The following is a 20,833-nucleotide window of genomic DNA, read 5'->3' on the forward strand; positions in this document are numbered from 1 at the left end:
GACAGGAGATTTCTGACTGTTTGTTTAAAAACAGAGCGGTCCAAAAGTCTGAGAACACACTGACAATCTCAAATGGAAATAATTAGACAGTTAAAGAGGATTCAGGAAAAGTGAAAGCGTCAGGAGTCAAACTGAGAGATTTTCTCAGTGTCAAATCATGGCGACTCTAAAGGTTTCCAAGGGAGCAGCTGGTTTGGGATCAGCTGTATCCAAAGCATGATCAGACAGACCCAGTGATCAGGTGACCACATCATCAGAGGACCGAGCGGAGTTACCTGAGAGGTAGAAAACATCCAGCAAAAACCACCCACGTCCAGTCGTCCTCAATCCTCGTAGTTTTTGAGACTTTTGATAAAACTGGAGGAGGAAATGTTCCTTTATGAGCTGAGACAATTCTCCCACTTCTTAAGCCAAACAAACCAAAAATACTTCTCTTTTGTTCATGAGAATTTTGACATTTTGGAGATAAAAGTAAATGTTTTTTGACTTTATCAAAGACAGAGAATTTGCAAGACTCAAATCAGCAAAAGACCGATCAATGGAACGCTGTCGTGTAGTCGTCATAGAGGACGAGCTGCAGTTTCTGAACCACTTCTCATGAGGTAAATCAAGTCTTGAACGCCTGAGATGGGAAAAAGAATTCCAGAATTTCATAGAGGACGGCTGGAAAAAGTCCTTCTTACTATTGATCCAAGTTAGAGATGTATGGCAGTAACAGAAGGGTGCATGTAAAGAGACGCACAGTTTTATTTACGTTTTACACGATTCTATGGAATCAGCTTGGCAGCTTCACTCACCACTCGGTTCCCGCAGTGTGTGATGATCAGGAAACAAACTCAACAGTTAAACAGTATTTTACACTTTTGCATTTTATTCTACCAAGTGCCAGACAGGTCTGTCATCTGAACACATATGTGGGGGTCAGATGTGTCTGTAGTGTTTGCACAAAGGATTAATTATTACCAGGTCGTACAATGTGTCACTATTCTCCAAATCCATGAATCCACAATTTTGCTTCCAATTTTGAAGTCACGGTTCCATCTAATCTTTAATTTATAGACCTTTTTTGCCGTGGCAAGACTCACCAGTTATGATGTATAAAGATCGAAATTCACAGCCTGACAACTGTCACTTCCATTTTCAAGTTCTTCGTTAAAAAGGATGCTACCTGGTATCAACCGTGATATTCTTCTCTGTATGGTCAAATTTAAATAATTTATTTACAATGTAATGAAAACATTTTTACTGTTAAACACAAAAATAGAAACAACATGAGTTTCCTCACCTGCAAAACATCAGCATCCTTTTTGTATTTCTTCACTCGGCGAGTGTGGAAAGAAAAAAAAAGTAAAAATCTCGCCTTTGATTTTTACAACTCAATCCACAATTTGATTGGTTTTCTACTCAGAACTGAAGTTGTTACACTCCTAACAGGTTTGAACATCAGTATAACACATTCACTAGGTTACATTCGGCGAAGAACCAAACTTCATATTAAAATTCACACATTTCAGAAATCAGAATATTTCCACTGTGAGCAGACGGGCGAGTTAACCATGACAGGTTACAGCAGATCTCTTGTCACTCTCACAAAATGACACATTGACCTCCATTCACTGAAAACAAACAGTCCCATTTATTTTCTCACCCAGACTCACTGTCCCGAGTCTGAATCTGAGTCACTGTAGTCCGCCACGAGAGATGTGACAGCTCCTAAACTTCTGTCCTGCTCCTTCTCTTTCTCTTTCCCAGAGTCCTTCCCGTTTGTCAGTCCTTCCTCTGTAGTTCTAACATGTGTCTCCATGGAGCCACTGTCATGTGTCCCTGTTACCTCCTGTTCCACCTGTGTTGGTGATGAACTTTGGTCTTCCTCCTTCTGAGAGACCTTAGAAATCTCTCCATTACACGTGTTGGTTTCAGGATGCGACCGTCTGCGAGTGATGGTGGCACAGGGCTCAGATTTGACTCCCGGTCCTCCTGTGCGTTTGCGGATCAGGGTGCTTGGTGAGGAGCTCAGCGCTTTGGCCACCGCTGCTTCTTTCCCCTGCAGGCCGAGCTTCTGGAGCAGACTACCTGCAGCACCTCCAGGTGAGGCTGAAGGTGCGCTGAACCAAGAACGAGTGGAGATCTCTTTCCTCTTGCTGTGCTGCTTGTCATCGTAGGCTTAATTGATGAGGGGAATAGTGAGAAAGAACCATAATATTAAAACTTGTTTCCATATTTAAAACATACATTCCTACTTCCTACCACTTAATGAGGGAGCATTTGTTTGACATCACACAAAGGCAGAACTCGTGGGGAGGGTGTAAGATAAAGTACAGATTTTTTTTTAGGCGAATGACTGGAATATTTAGATATATTGTCAAGCATAAAAGTGCCAAAAAATAAAACATATGATGACGTGTGTTACCTCCTGTTTGATTTATACATTTGCCAAAGAGATATGATGTTGTGACGGCTTACAGTCAGGCGCCTGGTAGGTGAGCAGCGCTGCCAGTCTCTTGTCCTCCTCCTTCTCTGGCAGCAGTGGGATGGACAGGTTGGTCCTCATCCTCACCGCGTTATCCGTCTCCTCCTGCTCAGCTATAACTTTCTTCTCCGTCTGCACAGCAATTCAAATCAGAGACGTCAGTTCAGGGGCATAATTCAAATACAATCTCAAAGAGGGGAAATCACTGAATGTGGTTTTACTGCTTCATGTGCTGCTGGAAGTCATTTTTTCATTATTATTTGGTCGTCTTTGGAACTAATTCTGCGTTACTGGTATTTGCATTGACACGACAGGAGGAGGTGAGAGTGACGCTGCAGCTTATGAAAGTCTTCTTAACAACATTCTGAGAATATTTTAACACAACCTGTTGATATACTCCTGATGATGAACTGATGATGAACATTTAACTGCATTAACACAGCAGTTACTAACACACACAGTTACTATCTTACCCTGAACTTCCTGCGGAGGCTGCTGTTGAGCTGGAAGTCGTCCTTCCAGGTGGACTGGTATTCTTGGATCTCCGACAGAGAGGGCAGAGCCTTCTTAAGCTTCTCCTTGTCTTTCCCACCGTGGTCGAGTTTGAACATGGCATCAGTCTCCAGTTTCTCCTTCTCTGTCCTCTCTGTCAGGTGGCAAAAAACAGAAGTAAAACAATATTAACCCTGAGCAGAGAAGCCTCAAGGCAGCAAGGACAGAGAGACATCTCCAGTTTGAGATGTTATGTGTATGATCCGAACAAAAACCTTAAATGTCATTGTTATATAGCTGTTTTGATTTGCAATGATGCCAATATTGTACTGATCTCCAGCCTAAATTGTGTACAGAACTGAGCAAGTCATTTATCTTTTGACTGAAATCCAACATGAATCCTTTACCTGTGGTGAGGATCTGCTCGTTATCAGCCATGTCCCAGCGCTCCTCCTTCCTGTTTGCTCCGCTTACTATCACATAGTCGCAGGTCGCCGGGTCGGTCTGCATCTCGATGTAGTTGACGCACAGATGACACTTCATCCTAAACCTGGTTGAGGAAACAGAAAAATATGCAAATATTTTACATTTCACCTTTTCATTGAGGTTCATTATGATTCTGTTTTATCTACATACGTATGTAAAGTTCACATCAGCTGTCAGCCCAGGCTGTCTGTGATTACCTGTAGATTGGCGTGGTGTAGTAGTTCCCCACTTTCTTCTTCTCAGCATTGTAACGGACCCCTGTGCAAGAAGAACAGTAGTGTAATAAAAATGACGACACTATACAAGACTGAAACTAACTAAATGGGTCGTGTTGTTCTTTAAACTTACCCATGCCAATATGATTTTTGCAGCCGTCACACCAGATGTTGTAGGGCATCTCAAACCTTAATGGACAAAAACAGTCACATAAACTTAGGTTGGGTGTCAATTACATAACGTGTTCATCTTTCAAGGTTTTATTTGTTTTATAATACTAATTGTACATGTCCCCATGTTTATTAGATCTACGAGACATTCACACCCAGATTCATCATTTCTGTTTGAGTGTGTACTGACCTGATGATGAGGATGCCCTGGGACAGTTTCCTGGCCCTCTCTCGTAGAGCGTGAGTTCCATGGTAGCCATTGAGGGATCCGTGCTGAAGTGAAAAAAAATATGGAAATGTAGTTTAGCACCTTTACGCAAAAGATACACTAAATATGACTGAAACACACACTGGTTTGATCATACACACCTTGGCTGGATCAAAATCTGGAGGGTAGTATTTGTTTGTTCCTTTTCTTTCACCCTGTCAAGAACAGTACAATAATGAAAACTGAGTATGTGAACATATTTCCTCCTGATTTTTTTAGTATTTTGGCCCATGTGGGTAAATTCTGCATATTATGGCTCACCATGGTGACAGCTGGATCTCTGCACCAGTGATGGATTCACCCTTCACAACAGGAAAACAAAGTCAGGGTGCATGTAACAGACACATATACACTCAGCTGCCAGTTCATTAAGTCCACTTACATAAACCTACGGTCGGAAGTTAAACTGAATCCATAACACAGATGTAATGCTACACAACCACCTCAATGTGTAATACAATACATGAGCAACATAAACAAACATACAGCTGTATTGAAAACCTCCCTGAAACGGCTTTGACATAAAACTGAACATTAATACAGACATTAAAGTAACGTTAGGATTTATAGCAGGACTGTTTTGGCTGAAAAATTAACGTAAACTTAATCTTAAACGTTTGCTAACATTAGCTAGCTTACTGATAGCAGCTAGCCTAGCTTCTGAGGAGAACTGATTGGTGAAAACTTCAAACAAGACTATATTGGAAAAAAGGTAGCCAGATAAGTTATTTGTCAGTCTTGACAAAATCAGTACGGACTTAAAGCTAACGAGTACAGACCAAGGACGTTATAATCAGGTGCAGACCTTCACTAAACTTTATTAGCAAATTGTAAACACACAACGTTATGTAGTGTAAACAGTTAGCTAGCGTTACAACTTTATTTGGCTGGATAGCTAACATGAAAGCGGTGTATGTCGACGGGGAAACAGTTAACTTACACTGTTTCACAGGGTAAATAAAAACATCAAATTGGCAGATTTTTGCATAGAGTTTGGTGTAACGTTCACTCATGACTTTAGCTAACGTTAGCATGAGCTAACTAGCTAACGTTAACTGTGTAACGTCAACACCCGCTTCGGTCAAACATGAACGACGTGTCGCTAAATGATGACCCAAACACAAAACCATTGCTTATATTATTTAAATTCGCCACTGTCATATTTACACTAGAGTTCAAACATTAAGAAAATTACTTACAACTGCTCGTGTAGCAGCAGAAACAGCTAGCAGCCAAACACCGGAGGGGCTGGTGGGTAACGGAAGTGGCGTCACGGCGTAGAGGATTCTGGGAAGTGCCGGTGTCAAGAAGGAAAACGTGTTCAGAGCGCAGCACAGCGAGATATTTCTGCTTTTTAAAGACGTTTTTTTCGTCCATGTCGCAAAAATGAAAACGGAGCCGCACAAACGTTACATCTGCTCGTTTCCGAACTGCCCGGCGGCTTATAACAAACAGTGGAAACTGGACGCGCACTTGTGTAAACACACCGGGCTGAAGCCGTACACATGTGACCGCGATGGCTGCGGGAAGTCGTTCTGCAGCAGCTACCACTTGGCTCGACACGACCTCAGCCACAGCGGCGTGAAGCCCTTCCAGTGCACCGTGGACGGCTGCCGGGAGGCCTTCACCACCAACACGAACCGGGTCAGACATGTCAGCCGCGTCCACACCCAGGAGCAGAAGAAGTACGCGTGCAAACACGAGGGCTGCGGCCTGGAGTTCAGGAAGAACAAGCAGCTCAAGTCCCACATGTGTGAGCAGCACACCCAGCTGCCCCCCTACCAGTGCACCTATGACGGGTGCCAGATGAGATTCACCTTCCCCAGCAAACTGAAGCGTCATGAGAAGGTGCACAGAGGATACCCCTGCAAGGAGGAGGGCTGCAGCTTCACTGGGAAGACCTGGACCGAGTATCTGAAGCACAGGAAGGAGCAGCACAGGCTCATCCTGAAGTGTGACCAGTGCAGCAAGGTGTTCAGGGACTCCTGGTTCCTGCAGCAGCATCAGCGAGTCCACGCTGACACAAGGGTGGTCTACAAGTGCCCGAGGAGTGACTGCAGCAGGTCGTTCACCACGCTGTTCAACCTGCAGAGCCACATCAGCTCCTTCCACGAGGAGCTGCGGCCCTTCGCCTGCACACACGCAGGCTGCGGGAAGACCTTTGCGATGAGGCAGAGCCTCCAGCGCCACAGCATCGTCCACGACCCGGAGAGGAAGAAGCTGAGGAAGCCCAGACCCAAAAGATCTCTCGCCTCCAGGTTGAGTGGCTACAAAGACAAGAAGAAGGCGGATCGTAAAAAGCTGAGAGAGCCTGAATCCACACAGAGTAAGCCGGATCCACCTGGTTCTGTGGAGCTGGTGTCCCTCCTGCACGACACGTCTCTGCTGTGCAGCCCTGCTGTAGACATAGATGGACTGACTGCTGCCCTGACTGCACCTCTCACTGTCTAGAGTCAGATGAAGGACTTCACAGCATCATTTGGAAGACAGCAGGCACTTTACAAGAGCATTTATGAAGTATTAGCATTTCTAACTTCACACACATTTAGTCCTTAATATTTATTTATCAGCAAAAAGCATCAGCAGACTCTTTGTTCTGGACAGGAGGGGTTGTTTGGTTGTTTCAGGCTGGAACCTAAAGGACCCAGCAGCCAGCTGAGTTGGTTCATTACCAGGTTTATTTCAAGTATTTCTGTAAACGAGAAGGAAGAAGTTTCTGTTTGGCTTTTCGTCCTCCTGTGTGTCATCAGCTGCACTTTCTTTTCTTTCTGTGTTCTAATGATTTGTTTTTGTTTTTGCCTCTTCGGAAGCCATTAAATCGTCCTGATCCTTCTCGTGCCACTTGTATTTAAGAAAATATATTTTTTTTGTGTGTGTGTTCGTAAAATGTCAGAAAATATAATGTTGCAGAAAGACTGTTTGTATAAATAAAACCCCAGCGGTTGTCACTCTGAATCGACGTTGTGTCTGATGTATTTATTGCTGGGAGCCTACTGTCATGATTTTGTGCTCATTACCCAGAAAAACTTTTTCTGCTGGGAAACCCTTAAACACTTAACTGTACTGAGCCATGATAGATAGATAGATAGATAGATAGATAGATAGATAGATAGATAGATAGATAGATAGATAGATAGATAGATAGATACCTAATTTCCCCTCAGGGGGTGAAATCAAAATACAGGGACAAACAAAAAAACTTACAATATACAGTATAAAAAACAATGAAATACTATATTCAATAAAATGCCTAAGTAGCTAAAAAATAAAATACTGTGACAGCACAGTTACGCGTGGCCAGAAGTAAGTGGACACCATGGTCCACTTAGTGTTGTGCAGTCTTGATCTATTGCTTTTTTTTTTCATTCAGGAAATTTTTATACCAATTTGGTGTTGACAGTGTTGTTAATAGAACCTGTATGTTATATTTCATAATCAGAATACCTTTATTAGTCCCACAAACAGGGACATATGTGTGTCACAGCAGCCAAAGGACAGAATAAGGACAATGAACAATAATAGTAAAAAAATAAATAATACAATAAAAAGATAAGAAATAGACTCATATACATACTATGTGCAAGAGATGTCCTGCTGAAATATAAATGTATTAAAAGTGAAAGTCATCCATAAAAATAGCACCTGAGCAAGTCTCACAGTATCTGATAACAAACGACTTTTAAAAAGAAATGTTTACATATATTCACATATTTCTGATTATTGGAGGAACAAAGAAAATCTGTCAGTAAAAAATAATTAACATAAACATTTCTAATTCAAATGTGCTACTTAGGCTCTGGTGCTACACGCAATCTGCAACTAAAGATATTGAATAAATATATATAAATAAAAGTGTGAGATTTGCCTTTAAGATGCAGCGTAATGGAAGTATAAAGTGGGACAGAATGGAAATACTAAAGCGAGATACAAATACCTCAACACTGTTATTACTACATGTAGAGTACTTGAGTAATTGTTCGTAGTCACAGTCCATCACTGGGTGTAGAGGAAGTTGACATGGACCTCATCCATCAACGGCATGTTCAACAACCACATACGACACTTTGTTTGGGTGTCCGCATACTTTTGGTCACATCGTGTATCTCTCCTGACTTGGTGTCATCGTGGCCCTTGAGTCGGCCGCTGATGTCACCGACATGCACATCTTCAACCAAAGAAGGGGCGTCAGAGAAAATAACCTGCGGATTCTTGTGCCGTGATGACACGCGGTGGAGGATCTCAGCTCCGACCAGCAGATTTACAGCGTAAACAGGAGCGGCTCCGTGCGAGTTTGAGATTCCGGGCCTAAATCCTCCTCCCGATCTTTCCCGTTACAGGAAGGCTGCTCCCTACATTCCTGCCCCGCTCAGCTCAGACGAGCCCTACATGGACTGACTGTCTGACCAGCTCATCCAGGAATGCACGGCAGAACTCCATCCAACTGATATTCTTACAGTCTGAGTGTAACATGTAGAGTCTTCAAATCATTTCCTCCTTTAAAAAAAGCTTCCTACATGACTGTTGGAGCGATACAGCCTGAATTCATCATGCTGAACAAATGCTCAGATTTACAGTAACACTGCCGTCATTAAACACAGACACACAGGAGGATCAATGTGTTCTTATCTGTCATGTTTTGGTTACAAAGAATAACTGTAGATTGAGATTTTGCTATAAAGCAGACGAAAATGCAGACTTATCGCCTGTTTTCTTTCATAAACTGTTGTTTGTCTCATTTATTTGTGTAATTTCTGCCTGTTTTTAGCCGTTGAATCTCACGGTTATTCCGCACTTCAGATTGTTAATGTATAAATATAGTTCATACAGCTCCATACAGTGGTGATTCTAGACCAGTTTTAGTAGGTCGGGGCAGCTTTTTTGTAAGAGGGGCACATACAACCTGGGAAAAAAACACAAATCCTTCATTCAGACGAGAGATAAATGGGACTTATAACAGTGTTTACAATTTAAACATTTTTAATTGGGCAGTAAACTGCTGAGACACTTTATTTCCACCTTTCCCTTCAGTACAAAATCATTGCAAGAGATCTGTCATTGTATTATCAATGCAGATTCCCTGACAGTTACAGGGGTACTGGCCCCAGTTGGCCCCCCACAGAACCACCACTGGCTCCATATCAGTCCGGGCATCATTTAGCTGTTCAGCCTGGATTCGTGCCTGAGCCTCTGCAGTCTGCAGGCAGAAGCTGACTGTGATGGGTTCAGAGTTAGATCTGATAAACCTGTACATGTTATCTCTAAATGTAAGTTCTTCAACAGACAACGATTCTCACACACTTTATAAAATGTTTTGTTTTTTTGTCCTATAAATTCTCCTCAGAGGAGGATTAGCTTTCATGTTTTTCTGATGGAAGGTACAGACGTACAGGAAGCTGTACAGCATGAAAAATATAGATTTTCTGATTAATGACGCAACATAATAAATGTGCTGAACGTGCAGGAATGCACCGAAGCAGACGGAGCACCAGGACGAGGGATATTCTCCTTGAAGATCTATGATGCTTTGAAACAGATTTAAAATTAGACCAGTACGAACCAGATGACTGTGACATTTATATAGCTGATATTAGCCAGGGAAAGTGTCAGGGAAATAGTAATAAACATTCAACTAATTGTACAATAAATACAGGCATTAAAACATTAGCTGAGGGGAACAAGAATGTTTGGGCCACAGTGCATCACGTGACGAATTACAGTCTGGCCACACAGAAAACAAACACCAGGCTTTGAAGCCAGTTTTCATGGTCCTGTAATTCATTTGTGAGCTAATGTTTTAATGCCTATATTTATTGTACAATTACTTAAATGCTTTATTACTATTTCCCTGACACTTGTGCTCCTCCACAGTGTCCGTCTGTCAGTGAGAGCTTGCCCCTTAGTCATACTGCTTAACCACACAATACTTTATTAATAAAAACAAAGATGGGGAACGTTAATATTAGAAAGAAGTTTCTGCATTAATAAATGAAAGAATGTGTGTGAGTTTTAAAAACACCGTAACAGCTGAGAGAGTGAGTCTGTTTGCTTCTAGAATTAAATGAACATTTCCTGCTGATCTGATCGAAAACATTTGACAACACCAGGCTTGTAAAACCAGTTTGACTCATTTAATATTACATCACAGACGGACAGAAACCAAAGCAGTCTGTTTTGTTGAGGATGTTCAGGAGTCTCACAGCCTGAGGACAGAAGCGGCTCTGTAGTCTGATGCTATGTTTCTTTTTGTCTTTTCAGAGTTCTTTGAGCTCTGTGCAGACGTTACCGATGCTCTGCTGATTGATGGATCACCCATCCAAAATGTCAGTCCACGAAACTTGATGACAGGAAATCAGGATTCAGTCCAGGAAATCGTTGTCCAACCAGAGTACCAGCAGCGACGACGTCCTCAGCAGCTTGTTCCTCTGCCGACATTTTCAGCTCCAGGCTCCTCTCGTGTTTTATCTTGGAGCTCTGTTCACCACTCATCTGCTCGTTCTGGAGAAACAAACAGTGACCATCAGTACTCTGCAGATATATCAGGTTTGATCCCCTTCATTATGTACAAGTGATAGATACTCACACTTTCCCTTCAGGCTCCCGTGGCAGCTCGTCTCCATTGTTCGTCTCGATTCATCCTTTCAACCCGTCCATCACCTGCAAGAAGAGAAAGAAGAGCAGTGGTAGTCTGAAGTCTCTCTGTGGAGGTTTTGTGTGTCATTGACGAGGTGTTGTGTGTATCTCAGGAGAGTTTATGTGCATTTGTGGAGGTTTTCACTCTCTGTGAAGAGTTTGTGCATCATTGAGGAGGTGTTGAGTGTATTTGTGAAGGTTTTGTGTGTCATTGTTGGTAGCATGACTGAAAAACCTCACACATTGCATGTGTACATATTATTATAAGCTGAAATGACCAAATATCAATCTTAAAGTTCCCAATTCAGTCTGTGATATCAACATAAAGAACAGGCGACTGTGGCACGTTTTCAAGTACCAGTTCTCAGATCAGGCCACTCAATAAAATGTTTAGTGTATTTGCATCAACCAGCGTTCTTCTCATTCCTGCCTTCTGACAGCCCAGAATTCCAGACTGGTTATTTAGGCCATAATCCAAAGGGGATCACTCTATCTCCACTGTATTTCTCCCACCACCTCCTCCGCTTTCCTTCTGTCTCATCATCTCTCACTTGGCCTTCATCCTCCCCGTATCTCTTTGAGCAGGGGAAGGAATGTGTCAGCCCCCTTTGCCCTTTTCGCGTTCTTGTTGCTGCTAAATTTACCGGGAAATAGACGCTCTCTGCGTGAGAATCGCTCCACATGCTCGTAGAGAGATAAGTGAACCGGAGCGCTCATTGTTTACCTCAGTTGACACACGCTTGACGTCGCCTGTCGCTTTCGTTTGAATTATCTCCACTCTTGTTGTGACGGCGATACACATCTGCATGAAATAAATGGCAACGTTTTTATTCTGGCGACTGGGCCGGGTCGTTCTTTCTGAGGCATTAACTCAAAACACATGATGTCAAACAATAAATGGGACCCAGATAAACAGACAAACGCACATTATTGAATTTGAAACAGGAAAAGGTGAGCAGAACATGAAAGTTAGTCAAAAACTAATCTGAACAAAAGATACATAAATAGAGAAAAGTGGAGTAAGTCAAACAATTTTGCAATTTGGGCTGCAATTAATACAGTAATCCAAACAAACATTACCTGGTCTGACTTCTGGCTTCACTTAGATATTGTTGTGCATATTACTGATGAATATTTTAATTGTAGAAGCTCAATTAATCACCTTGAACCAAACACTTTACAATGTGATTCCCATTTTATTTTACGTTTTTTTGGTGTCAGTTATGTTGAAGCAATAGAATAAAGTAGGATTATACACATACATAAGTATAAATAGCCTATATACAAGTATTTGGGGTCAAATTAACTCCAGTAATAATCAGACATTTTCGAGTGGACCAGACTGTAAGTGAGGAAGAGCTCACTTAAAAATACACGGCTATTTTTATTATTTTAATATTCAGATTTATCGCCGTCTCAAAGTCCTGATCCTCGAAAGAATTACTGGAATTCCTGGCAGTAAATTTCCTGCAGCGTTATTAGTTCGAGATTTAAGGGTTGATTCCTTTGTAATTCATATCAACAGAGCTATAATACATGAGAAATGGGTCTGTTTAAATACAATAAATAAACTTAAAAATCTCATTGGACACACTCCCCCACGTCTAAATCTGACTGAGTGGAGCCAGGAGTCAGGCATTAGCACAGTGCAGTCGAGGGAATGTGCTTTGTTTTGATTACTGTATTAATTTCCTTTTTTTTGTGCTTTTGTTCATTTTTTTTTTTTTGGAATACACCTTAATCTGTTTGTTTATGTCCCATTTATTGTTTGATATCATGAGTTTGGAGATCACATTCTTATAACATGTGTATGAGATGACCAGAGACCACTGTTCAGGACAATGTTCCAACATTTGTGATGTGAAACCTCTGGATGAGACTTCAAGACATTTTCAGCCTTGCAACAAAACTGGATATTTTTGACGATAAGGTACTTACCGCTGGGCAGGGTGGCTGCTGGGCCAGAGACCACTGCTCGAGACACTTGCTGTGTCTCAGTTCAGGGTCTGCATCCTTCGGAGGAGCATTTGAAGGCCAATTACGTCACTACGCGGCACAAAGTCTGTCTGAAGGCTCCTCCAAGTGCTCCCTCTTTTCCCTCTTTTTGGAGGATGCACAGCGACTTTCCTTCGTGGCCTCACATATCCCCAAGATTATTTGTATGCCCAGAAAAGAATAAAGAAAGAGAGAAAATGGTGACATCGCGTGGCACAGATCGTCACTTTCGCTGGCCTGGGCGGCAGAAATCATGACGTAAGAGTAAAACATCTGGTGACGCAACCAGGAAATGCTCCAAAGGCGAGACCGTCACATTTAACAACAGCTGACGAGGTTAACAAGGTCTCTCTGAAGGACTCGCCTTCGAAGACAACAAAGACCAGGTCCTTCGAAGGATGCAGACCCTGAATTGAGACACAACATCTGTGTCAACATCTGTATGGGTGAAACCACTGGATACCTCAGAATTTGATATCAGGCTGTTTTCCAGCCTTGTTTATGGCGACAGAACTGAATATTTTTGTTGAGATATTAACAGCTGGACAGCTGCCAAGCCAGAGACTGTCACGTTTAATGAGGCTTCTCAACATGTGTGAGCGTGAAACCGCTGGATATTTACAGTCATTGAGATGTCGGGCCATTTTCCAGTCTTAGTTGTGACCTGAGAAAGAATGAGGACAAAAAAAGACATGTAAAGCTTCAGTGGTTTGCAGAAGTGTACACTGCCAGACAAAGGCAGGTCAGACAGATGCAGAACTAACTTCAAATGTTTTGGTTCTCACAGTTTTATTCACATTCAGTGAATATTTTCACAGCAGTTGCTAAATAAGCTGCACTTTGGTGTCCGAGCTGCTCCTGGATGGCAGGATCAGGGTCCAAATGCACCGTTTCTGCAAACTCCAGATTCCACCCACCGCCTGTTTGGGCCCTGTGAACCATTACATAATGCATATTCTACATATTCTACATGTCAGCCACACATTGCTGTTGAAATCCCTCAATTTATGGACCAGCTCAGGACCAGTCACCCATTGTGGAATGTCTGCTGAAACAGGCCCCGTTTTGTTCTAATTATAACCTGACTTCCATTTCTTCTTTGTTTTTTTTAACCATTTAACGTTCTTCTTTTGGCTTTTTCCTGCATCGATCCTTAAATGCAACATTTCCTGTAAGAAAAGTGACAAATAAATACATCAGGGGCCTTTTTTAAGACATTCCACACCGACTCATCTCGCCCTTTTTTTGAATTTTTCACCACACGACTCACTTAAAATTTCCTACATGGTTTTGGTATTGATAAAGGTCCGTCTATGAATTGATCTCTTGGCTGCCACTCCACTTCCGTATCTGTCTAGCTACCAATCTGCTGATTCATTTATGACACACACTTCTCAGCATCATCAATGTGACATCACTGTCCAGCTTTTAAGAAACCCCAAACCTCTGGGAATCCATACTGCCAGGGGCCAACATCCTCTGGAAAAACATCTGGGGAAAACTCAACAATAAGCCAGTGATTTACACCAATTAGATAATCCAACAGGACAAATTCTGGGTCAAACGCCCATCTGCCCTCCTACGCTCCCTGTCAGGCTCAGGTGAACGGGATAGTCTGTTGGCAAGTAACGGGTTAGTGTCTGTCTCGCCCCTACACCTCCTCACCTCATCCCTTCACCCCCCTTCATCTCCGAGGGCTATATATTGGAGGTTGTGACTCGTCTGCATCTTAAGCATCACTCGCAGACATACAAACACACACGTGTCTGGTTCACTTTGAGCGACGGTTCAGACGAACAGCAGACTCTAGCGATGAGGTCCCTGTTGAAGCTGGCTGTGATTCTGTTTTGCGTCCAGAGAGGAGAGAGCCACTGGCTGAGGTCACTGATTGGTAAGTAGTGGCTGAAGAGAAGGTCGTGACCTATGACCTTTGGGACGAAATCTCATTTTTGTTGTTATTTTGAAAGATGTGTTCGATATTGTGTCTCGACTTAGATATTTGTCACTTTCAATTCTGTTTTTCTGCTTCTTGGAAGTTGTTAATTTCCTTATTTCAAGATTATAGAAAACGAGTGTGTTAAGTTTGTCATTAGTTGCATTTTGCTGTCAAATATAAGAGTTTAATAGATTCTTTTTAATAACAGTATGTACATCAGATGTTTAGATAACCCTTTCTGCATTTTCTAGGTGAAAAACACGAGGCAGCGTCTGCACACACGTCACCAAACGATGCCAAGAGAAACAGAGTTCCAGCTGCAGAAGACGGCCCGACAGAAGCTTCTGGATTTGGACCGTCACCCGACCCCATCATCCCAATCCGGTCCCGTCGCTCTACCCTAGAGTCCGAGTGCAGCCTGCGCTCCATCCTGCTGCAGGTTCGAGACCTGGGGCTGGGCTACGACTCAGACGAGACCGTCCTCTTCAAGTACTGCAGTGGGACGTGTCCACGCGTCCGCTCCAACCACGACCTCACCCTCACCAACCTGCTGCTGAGCGGGGTGCTCCCTCAACCAGCACCTGGGGAGCTGTGGCACAACACGCCCTGCTGCAGGCCCACCCACCACGAAGACATGGCCTTCCTCGATAACTCGCACCGCTGGCACAAGGTGGAGAAGCTGTCAGCCGCGGGCTGCAGCTGTGTGGGCTAGACAGCCGAGTGTAGAGAGGGAAGGGGTGGATGATTATTGTGAGGACAAGTACATTGACAGGTTCCCGTGTAAAGACTGTAAAAGATGAGTGTCATTCCAAAATGACGCACCGGCGAGGAGGCTGAAACCTGTTGTTATAAAGTAATTTATGTCAAAATCAATGAGCACAAAATGAAGCTATTTTCCTTTTCACTGTTGGGTGAAAACCTCATGAATCCTGTTCTGTTGATTTAAATGTTTTGACTTTAGCAAGTGATCTCATGAGCTTAAACATGATTAGGATTTTATTACTTTAGGTATTTAAGAGCTTTTGGGGGAAAAAAAAAAATCAGGTTTCTATATTTATAGTTCACGAACAGTTTGCATTCTGGAAAAGATGCGTTTGCAAGTTCCAATATAAAGAAATGTAAAGTTTTAATGTATGCATGGTTTTTCAGAAATTTACACTGCCAACATTTATTCTGGCGATTAGTTTGCAGCTTGCAAGACCATCTAATTTCTAGTTTTTCATCTGATGCAGGAAATTAGAAATCAGATCTTCAAATGTGAGTACTTTGCTACAAATGAAAGTATTGCATTTGTCCGATCGGCTCAAACTGCACAGAGACGCAGAGATCTGAACACAAACTACTTGACTATTTTTTGTAATTAAGCTGACATGATGTATTTATTTGAACTCTTCAGTGCAATTTTGGGGTTAACAAGTAAAAACGGATCATATGTACGAAGCTGCGTAGATTCCCTTTGTGGTTTGAAAAACGCAGCTGAGTTAAGTTCTTTGCATTTATTCAACTATAGACAAGCAACAGTTTCAGAAAATGTATTTATGTAAGATAAGTTATTTATTTATTTGCTGCCATTCTTTTGTCATGCTGGTTAACTTATTTTGTAACGTGCCTGTCTTTGTGTTCATTGTGTGTATATTTCCAAATAAAGACAAACTTCTACAGAACTGTTGAACAGTGTTGTGTTGGAGAAAAATACATGATGTGGTGAAACTTTTACAAGAAAACATTTATTGAAGGTTTTGTACAAAAATATATGTTTTGCACACGTACAAATATCCTAAAACATTTCTTTTACTGTCTTGATTCACTTATTAACAAAAATTAGATTCACTTCCAGATCATGTACTCTGTACAGCTGTAAATTATTATGAAACACTTTATATCATTTGTGTCAGCTGGTATGTTCAGCATTTGCTTTCCTGTCCAGGGAACTAAATCTCAGTAAGCTAACAGTCAAAACTACAGACTGATAATCAAGCGGACAAGTCAGCTGTACATTTACAGCTGCTGTTTATCTGTGTATTCTGGTACCAAACGTCCGTCTCTGTGCTCGCACACACAACAAATACATTTGGGATGATTTTACAGTGATGCTGTTTCACAGATCGTTTGTATTGTAATAACAGAAAAGTGGATCCTCTCTGCATGTAACTGCGACTTGACTACTTTCACCGTCTCTACGTTGGCGCCCCGTCCTCCTCCGTCTCCTCCGGCTCGGCGCCCCACACCTGGACACGGCCCTCCATGGCTGTGACGAGGCAGGTCTCTGTGGGATGGAAGGACAGCGACTGGACGACGGCTTTACCCACGGGCAGTTTCAAGGTTAGAGATCCCTGGAGGTCAGAAAAACAGAAATCATCATCAGCCTCCGTTCATGTGCTGGTGGGAGGAATCACAGAGACACCGCTGGTCTGTATAAGTATTCCTTCTTTTTGTCTGTTTTTCTGTCCACGTTGTTCAAGGTGAACCCATCATGTGAGGCGCATTATGAACATGAATGTAAGCAGACACTTACTTCCACCAGGTCCCAGCAGTAGACGTGTCCGTCCTCAGAGCAGCTCAGGACGTGAGTATCTTTACTGGACAGGCAGCAGTCCAGCTTATAGCCCTTCATCTTATGTCCTTTATACCTGAGTGCAACAAACAGACAAACATCATAACAATATGAGTATTAATGTGCAGAAATGTGTCAATTAATGTTCAACAAACTGCAGGGCTTCACATTTTTACAATCCTTTAACATTAACATTTTGAATCTTGTAATGTTCACTCTTGACTGCAGTAATAATTCTAGAATTTGTTGCTCATTTCTTTTGGTTTTGCCAAAATATTGAGAGTTTCAGGGATTTTAAACCCACATTTCTTTCCTGATGTGTCCAAAATGTGCTGCTCTTCCTGCTGCAATAAGACACAGACCCATTGGGAAAAAATAAATCTTTCATTGAAGCACCTAATGAAGTATTATTATAATGTTGTTATTCTAACCATTTGGATTAATTTCGGATGTCAAACTGAGGTAAAGGTCATTTTTATAACAATTATTCTTTGTTGAAAAATGACAACAGCAGCAGGCAAAACTGTGTGATGAGTGATGAAACTGAATGAAAACCAAGTAAAAAAAAAAAAAAAGTTTTTTCACCTGTTTAAAATAATCACTGAGTCCTTCAAGGTAATAAAAATCAGTACACTGTAAAAAGTGATTTCAGTTGAATCAGATTTTCACTTGGATTTCTGCATTACCTATTTTTATAAAGCAATTCTCAGATGTTTTACAATATAAAAAAATACTTGCCAACATTTTTACAATACAAACTCTAGAGTAATACCAAAGCTGCTTCATAGATTAGCTGACAGGTAAGTGAAGCCATGATGGGAGCGCTGTAAATCACTCACTCTCCCAGCATCTCCCCTGTGCTTTTGTCCAGCAGCCTGACTGTTGAATCCAGACTGGAGCTCAGAGTGCACTGACCATCCTGACTGAAACACACACATGTGATGGGACCTGGAACACACACACAAACAAACAAACAAACATATACACAAGTCACAGCGCTCTGCATTTTAACTGTTACCAATAATACCAATGCTGCATTCTTGAAACATCGTTACTACAACAACCACTTATTCTGCTAGTTGAGATTATAAAAATCATTACTAACTGCTGATGAAGTCAACATGCAGCTGTCCCATTCTCAGGTCGTAGCGCCTCACTCTGCCGTCCACCGACCTAAAACACAAGACGATTGTTTTCACACAACTGAATCTAAAAATCACACCTGCGCCCAACTGGTAAAACAGAGAGATGGAGAGATAAACCTGGGGAGACAGTAATTATATCATCATGGAGATTATTCAATGCATGTAAGAAACCACTGGCTCTTTATTTTGTCCCGTACAATTATAAGCTGCTACAGTCTAAATGGGCAGTAATAAAGGTGATCGATTCATTTGTGATCAATACAATCGTGAGATCAACTCCAACCTGCAGATCTCTTAAGTTTAATGATGAAAAATATCTAGATTACTGACCCGGTAAGCAGCTCGTGCTGTACGACCTTCAGGCTGCTGATACCATCCCGAGCCTCGTCCAGAACCTGGATGGGTTCAAATCTTCTGGACCTCGTGTCCCAGCACCGAACGGTCCCATCTATGGACCCTGAACACACATCCAGGTCAAAATCAAATCAGTATACACATTTTAACACACAATGAATACTGAATAATATTGTGCATTAAAGGCATTTTACATGAGTGAAGACTCACCAGACAGGATGACAGTTGCCTCCTCGTTGAACTGGACACAGTTGACTTTCTGTGAGCAGAAAATATGAAAGAGGTATAAAAGAAATTGAAAGTAAGAACAAAAGAAAGCATGGAGACACAAGAAAATATGAAGAGCGAAACCACACAGGTGCAGTAACAAATAAAGAAAGATGAAACCCTCTTTATTGTGTCACAGAGTTACAGCCAGCAGAACTGACCCCGGCGTGACCTCTGAGCTTGCGCGTGACCTGGCCGGTGGCGACGTCCCACAGGATCACCGTCTTATCAGAGCTGCAGGAGCAGAGCTGGCTGTTGTCATAGGAACTGTTGAAACAGCCAAAGAGAAACAAACACTTCTTTTTCAACACTTTTTATTAACCTTCCTGACACATTGCGGAGGAGGCTGTGACAATTCTCTCACCTGTCCGCATCCAGAACCTCGTATCCATGACCGCTGTACGTCTTCAGCGGGGTCCCTCGGCTCACGCTCCACAGCTTTAGAGATTTGTCGCTGCCACAAGTCAGCAGGTAGTTCCCATCGGCTGAGCGAGCAGGGAGACATGAGACAGAGGTGGGCATGAGAGAGCGCTATTTCATGGATGACTCATGACTCAGCAGGGCTCAACACTTACCTCTGGAAGCATTAACAATTGGTGGCCATTTTCAGCCACCTTACATTTTAATAATTAGTATACGATGCAATTATGTGTCAGCTGAGTAATGAAAAAGTGGCATCAAGTGTTGTTTGAAGGCAAAAACACACATAATTTTGCTTTAAGTTAACTGTCTTAAATGTGAGTTTGAACCAGATTTCTACTTATACAAACACCTCAGCAGCGTCAGCGACAGGATGATGAATATGTGGTCTCTGTCTCACCGTTGAAGCGAACAGCCCTGACAGCTGCTTGCTGACAGTCGATGGTCCTGAGCAGATGTTGAGGCAGCTGTGGAGCCTGAGGTCTGGGCTGAGGGAACGACATGACGAAACCTGTGTGGCAAACACACAAACATGAGAGCCACGATTACAACTTCCAGTACATTACAGTTCCCCGGATCTGGTTTTAGACACTGCTTGAATGTGGCTCAACAAAGTGTGTAGTTCTAGGGAATTTCAATATTTACTGGTGAATAAACAGGCAGTTCTCTGAGAAAAATAAAGCTCTCCAAAACACTGTTTGAAGGTAGAAAAAGGTGGCAGGGTCCGCCACATATATATAAAAAAGTATGAGATAACTAAACTGTGTTTTCCTTGAAGATAAGACTGTTTATTCAGTCATAAAAACAAAGAGAGACTGTCTGTTTAGGCACAAAAATAAATCAGTCACTGAAGATCTTTCTCTTCTGACTGATATGTTTTCCCTAAAACTACAAAGTGCACCTGTAAGTAACTTACTGCTACACAAACTTTAAGCTAGGCTACTACTAATACATGTCACACGAGTTGAATTCACTTCATTAGCTCCCTCAAAGGAAACTCATTAAAATTACCGAGGATGAAGGGGAATTTATAGCATAATACCAGCATAAACACTGGATTATTTAGACACAACTAGCGTGTTTTACTGAACAGCACACAGGTTTTTGCAGTAATATTTAGCTTTAGCTACAGCTAAAATTTACTGTTAATTATTTACTACTTATTTCATCTGTTTAGCGCTACTTACTTAGTTTTACCAGAGCTCAGTGTATTGAGAGTATCATGATGATAATCCTGGGTCAATTAGCATAATAATATTAATTATATCTTTATGGTTTATCCCCAGTAACCATCAACAACTTCTTCCATTCATTTTAACAAACATGTTAGCTAGTACGCGCAATGCACGCTGGGATATCCTAACCCTGTCAAAATAAGGGCTCAAAATCTCTCCCCCCCGTTTCATCTGCGGCTTCGGATTGCTCTATGC

General features: G+C 42.1%; 4 protein-coding genes across 5 annotated transcripts; 2 read left to right on the forward strand and 2 right to left on the reverse strand.

Annotated features, from left to right (window-relative positions):
• Positions 1 to 851: 851 nt before the first annotated feature.
• Positions 852 to 5,429, reverse strand: ccdc130 (coiled-coil domain containing 130). The gene is made up of 10 exons (XM_037107611.1): positions 5,302 to 5,429; positions 4,364 to 4,404; positions 4,204 to 4,257; positions 4,025 to 4,107; positions 3,797 to 3,852; positions 3,646 to 3,706; positions 3,370 to 3,512; positions 2,944 to 3,116; positions 2,464 to 2,602; positions 852 to 2,163 (listed from the first exon to the last, which is right to left on the reverse strand). The coding sequence occupies exons 2-10, from the start codon at positions 4,364 to 4,366 to the stop codon at positions 1,655 to 1,657; spliced, it is 1,221 nt and encodes a 406-aa protein (XP_036963506.1). The 5' UTR covers positions 4,367 to 4,404; positions 5,302 to 5,429; the 3' UTR covers positions 852 to 1,654.
• On the forward strand, positions 5,342 to 7,061 carry gtf3aa (general transcription factor IIIAa). The gene has a single exon (XM_037107618.1). The coding sequence runs from the start codon at positions 5,489 to 5,491 to the stop codon at positions 6,551 to 6,553; it is 1,065 nt and encodes a 354-aa protein (XP_036963513.1). The 5' UTR covers positions 5,342 to 5,488; the 3' UTR covers positions 6,554 to 7,061.
• Positions 7,062 to 10,440: 3,379 nt separating this feature from the next.
• LOC119025316 (artemin) lies at positions 10,441 to 15,375 on the forward strand. Its single transcript, XM_037108791.1, has 2 exons — positions 10,441 to 10,642; positions 14,915 to 15,375. The coding sequence occupies exons 1-2, from the start codon at positions 10,441 to 10,443 to the stop codon at positions 15,373 to 15,375; spliced, it is 663 nt and encodes a 220-aa protein (XP_036964686.1).
• Positions 15,376 to 16,368: 993 nt separating this feature from the next.
• Positions 16,369 to 20,739, reverse strand: wdr83 (WD repeat domain containing 83). 2 transcript variants are annotated; one of them, XM_037114027.1, is made up of 10 exons: positions 20,671 to 20,739; positions 19,804 to 19,914; positions 19,348 to 19,468; positions 19,145 to 19,250; positions 18,927 to 18,975; positions 18,693 to 18,819; positions 18,323 to 18,390; positions 18,057 to 18,165; positions 17,179 to 17,293; positions 16,369 to 16,996 (listed from the first exon to the last, which is right to left on the reverse strand). In XM_037114027.1, exons 2-10 carry the CDS (start codon positions 19,904 to 19,906, stop codon positions 16,841 to 16,843), a joined length of 954 nt encoding a protein of 317 aa, XP_036969922.1. In that variant the 5' UTR covers positions 19,907 to 19,914; positions 20,671 to 20,739; the 3' UTR covers positions 16,369 to 16,840. The 2 variants fall into 2 exon arrangements, with proteins under 2 accessions (XP_036969922.1, XP_036969912.1); XM_037114017.1 differs by having other exon boundaries at positions 20,591 to 20,736.
• Positions 20,740 to 20,833: the final 94 nt, after the last annotated feature.

This window comes from Acanthopagrus latus, chromosome 1 (genome assembly GCF_904848185.1).
Source record: "Acanthopagrus latus isolate v.2019 chromosome 1, fAcaLat1.1, whole genome shotgun sequence".
Classification (NCBI taxonomy): Eukaryota; Metazoa; Chordata; class Actinopteri; order Spariformes; family Sparidae; genus Acanthopagrus; species Acanthopagrus latus.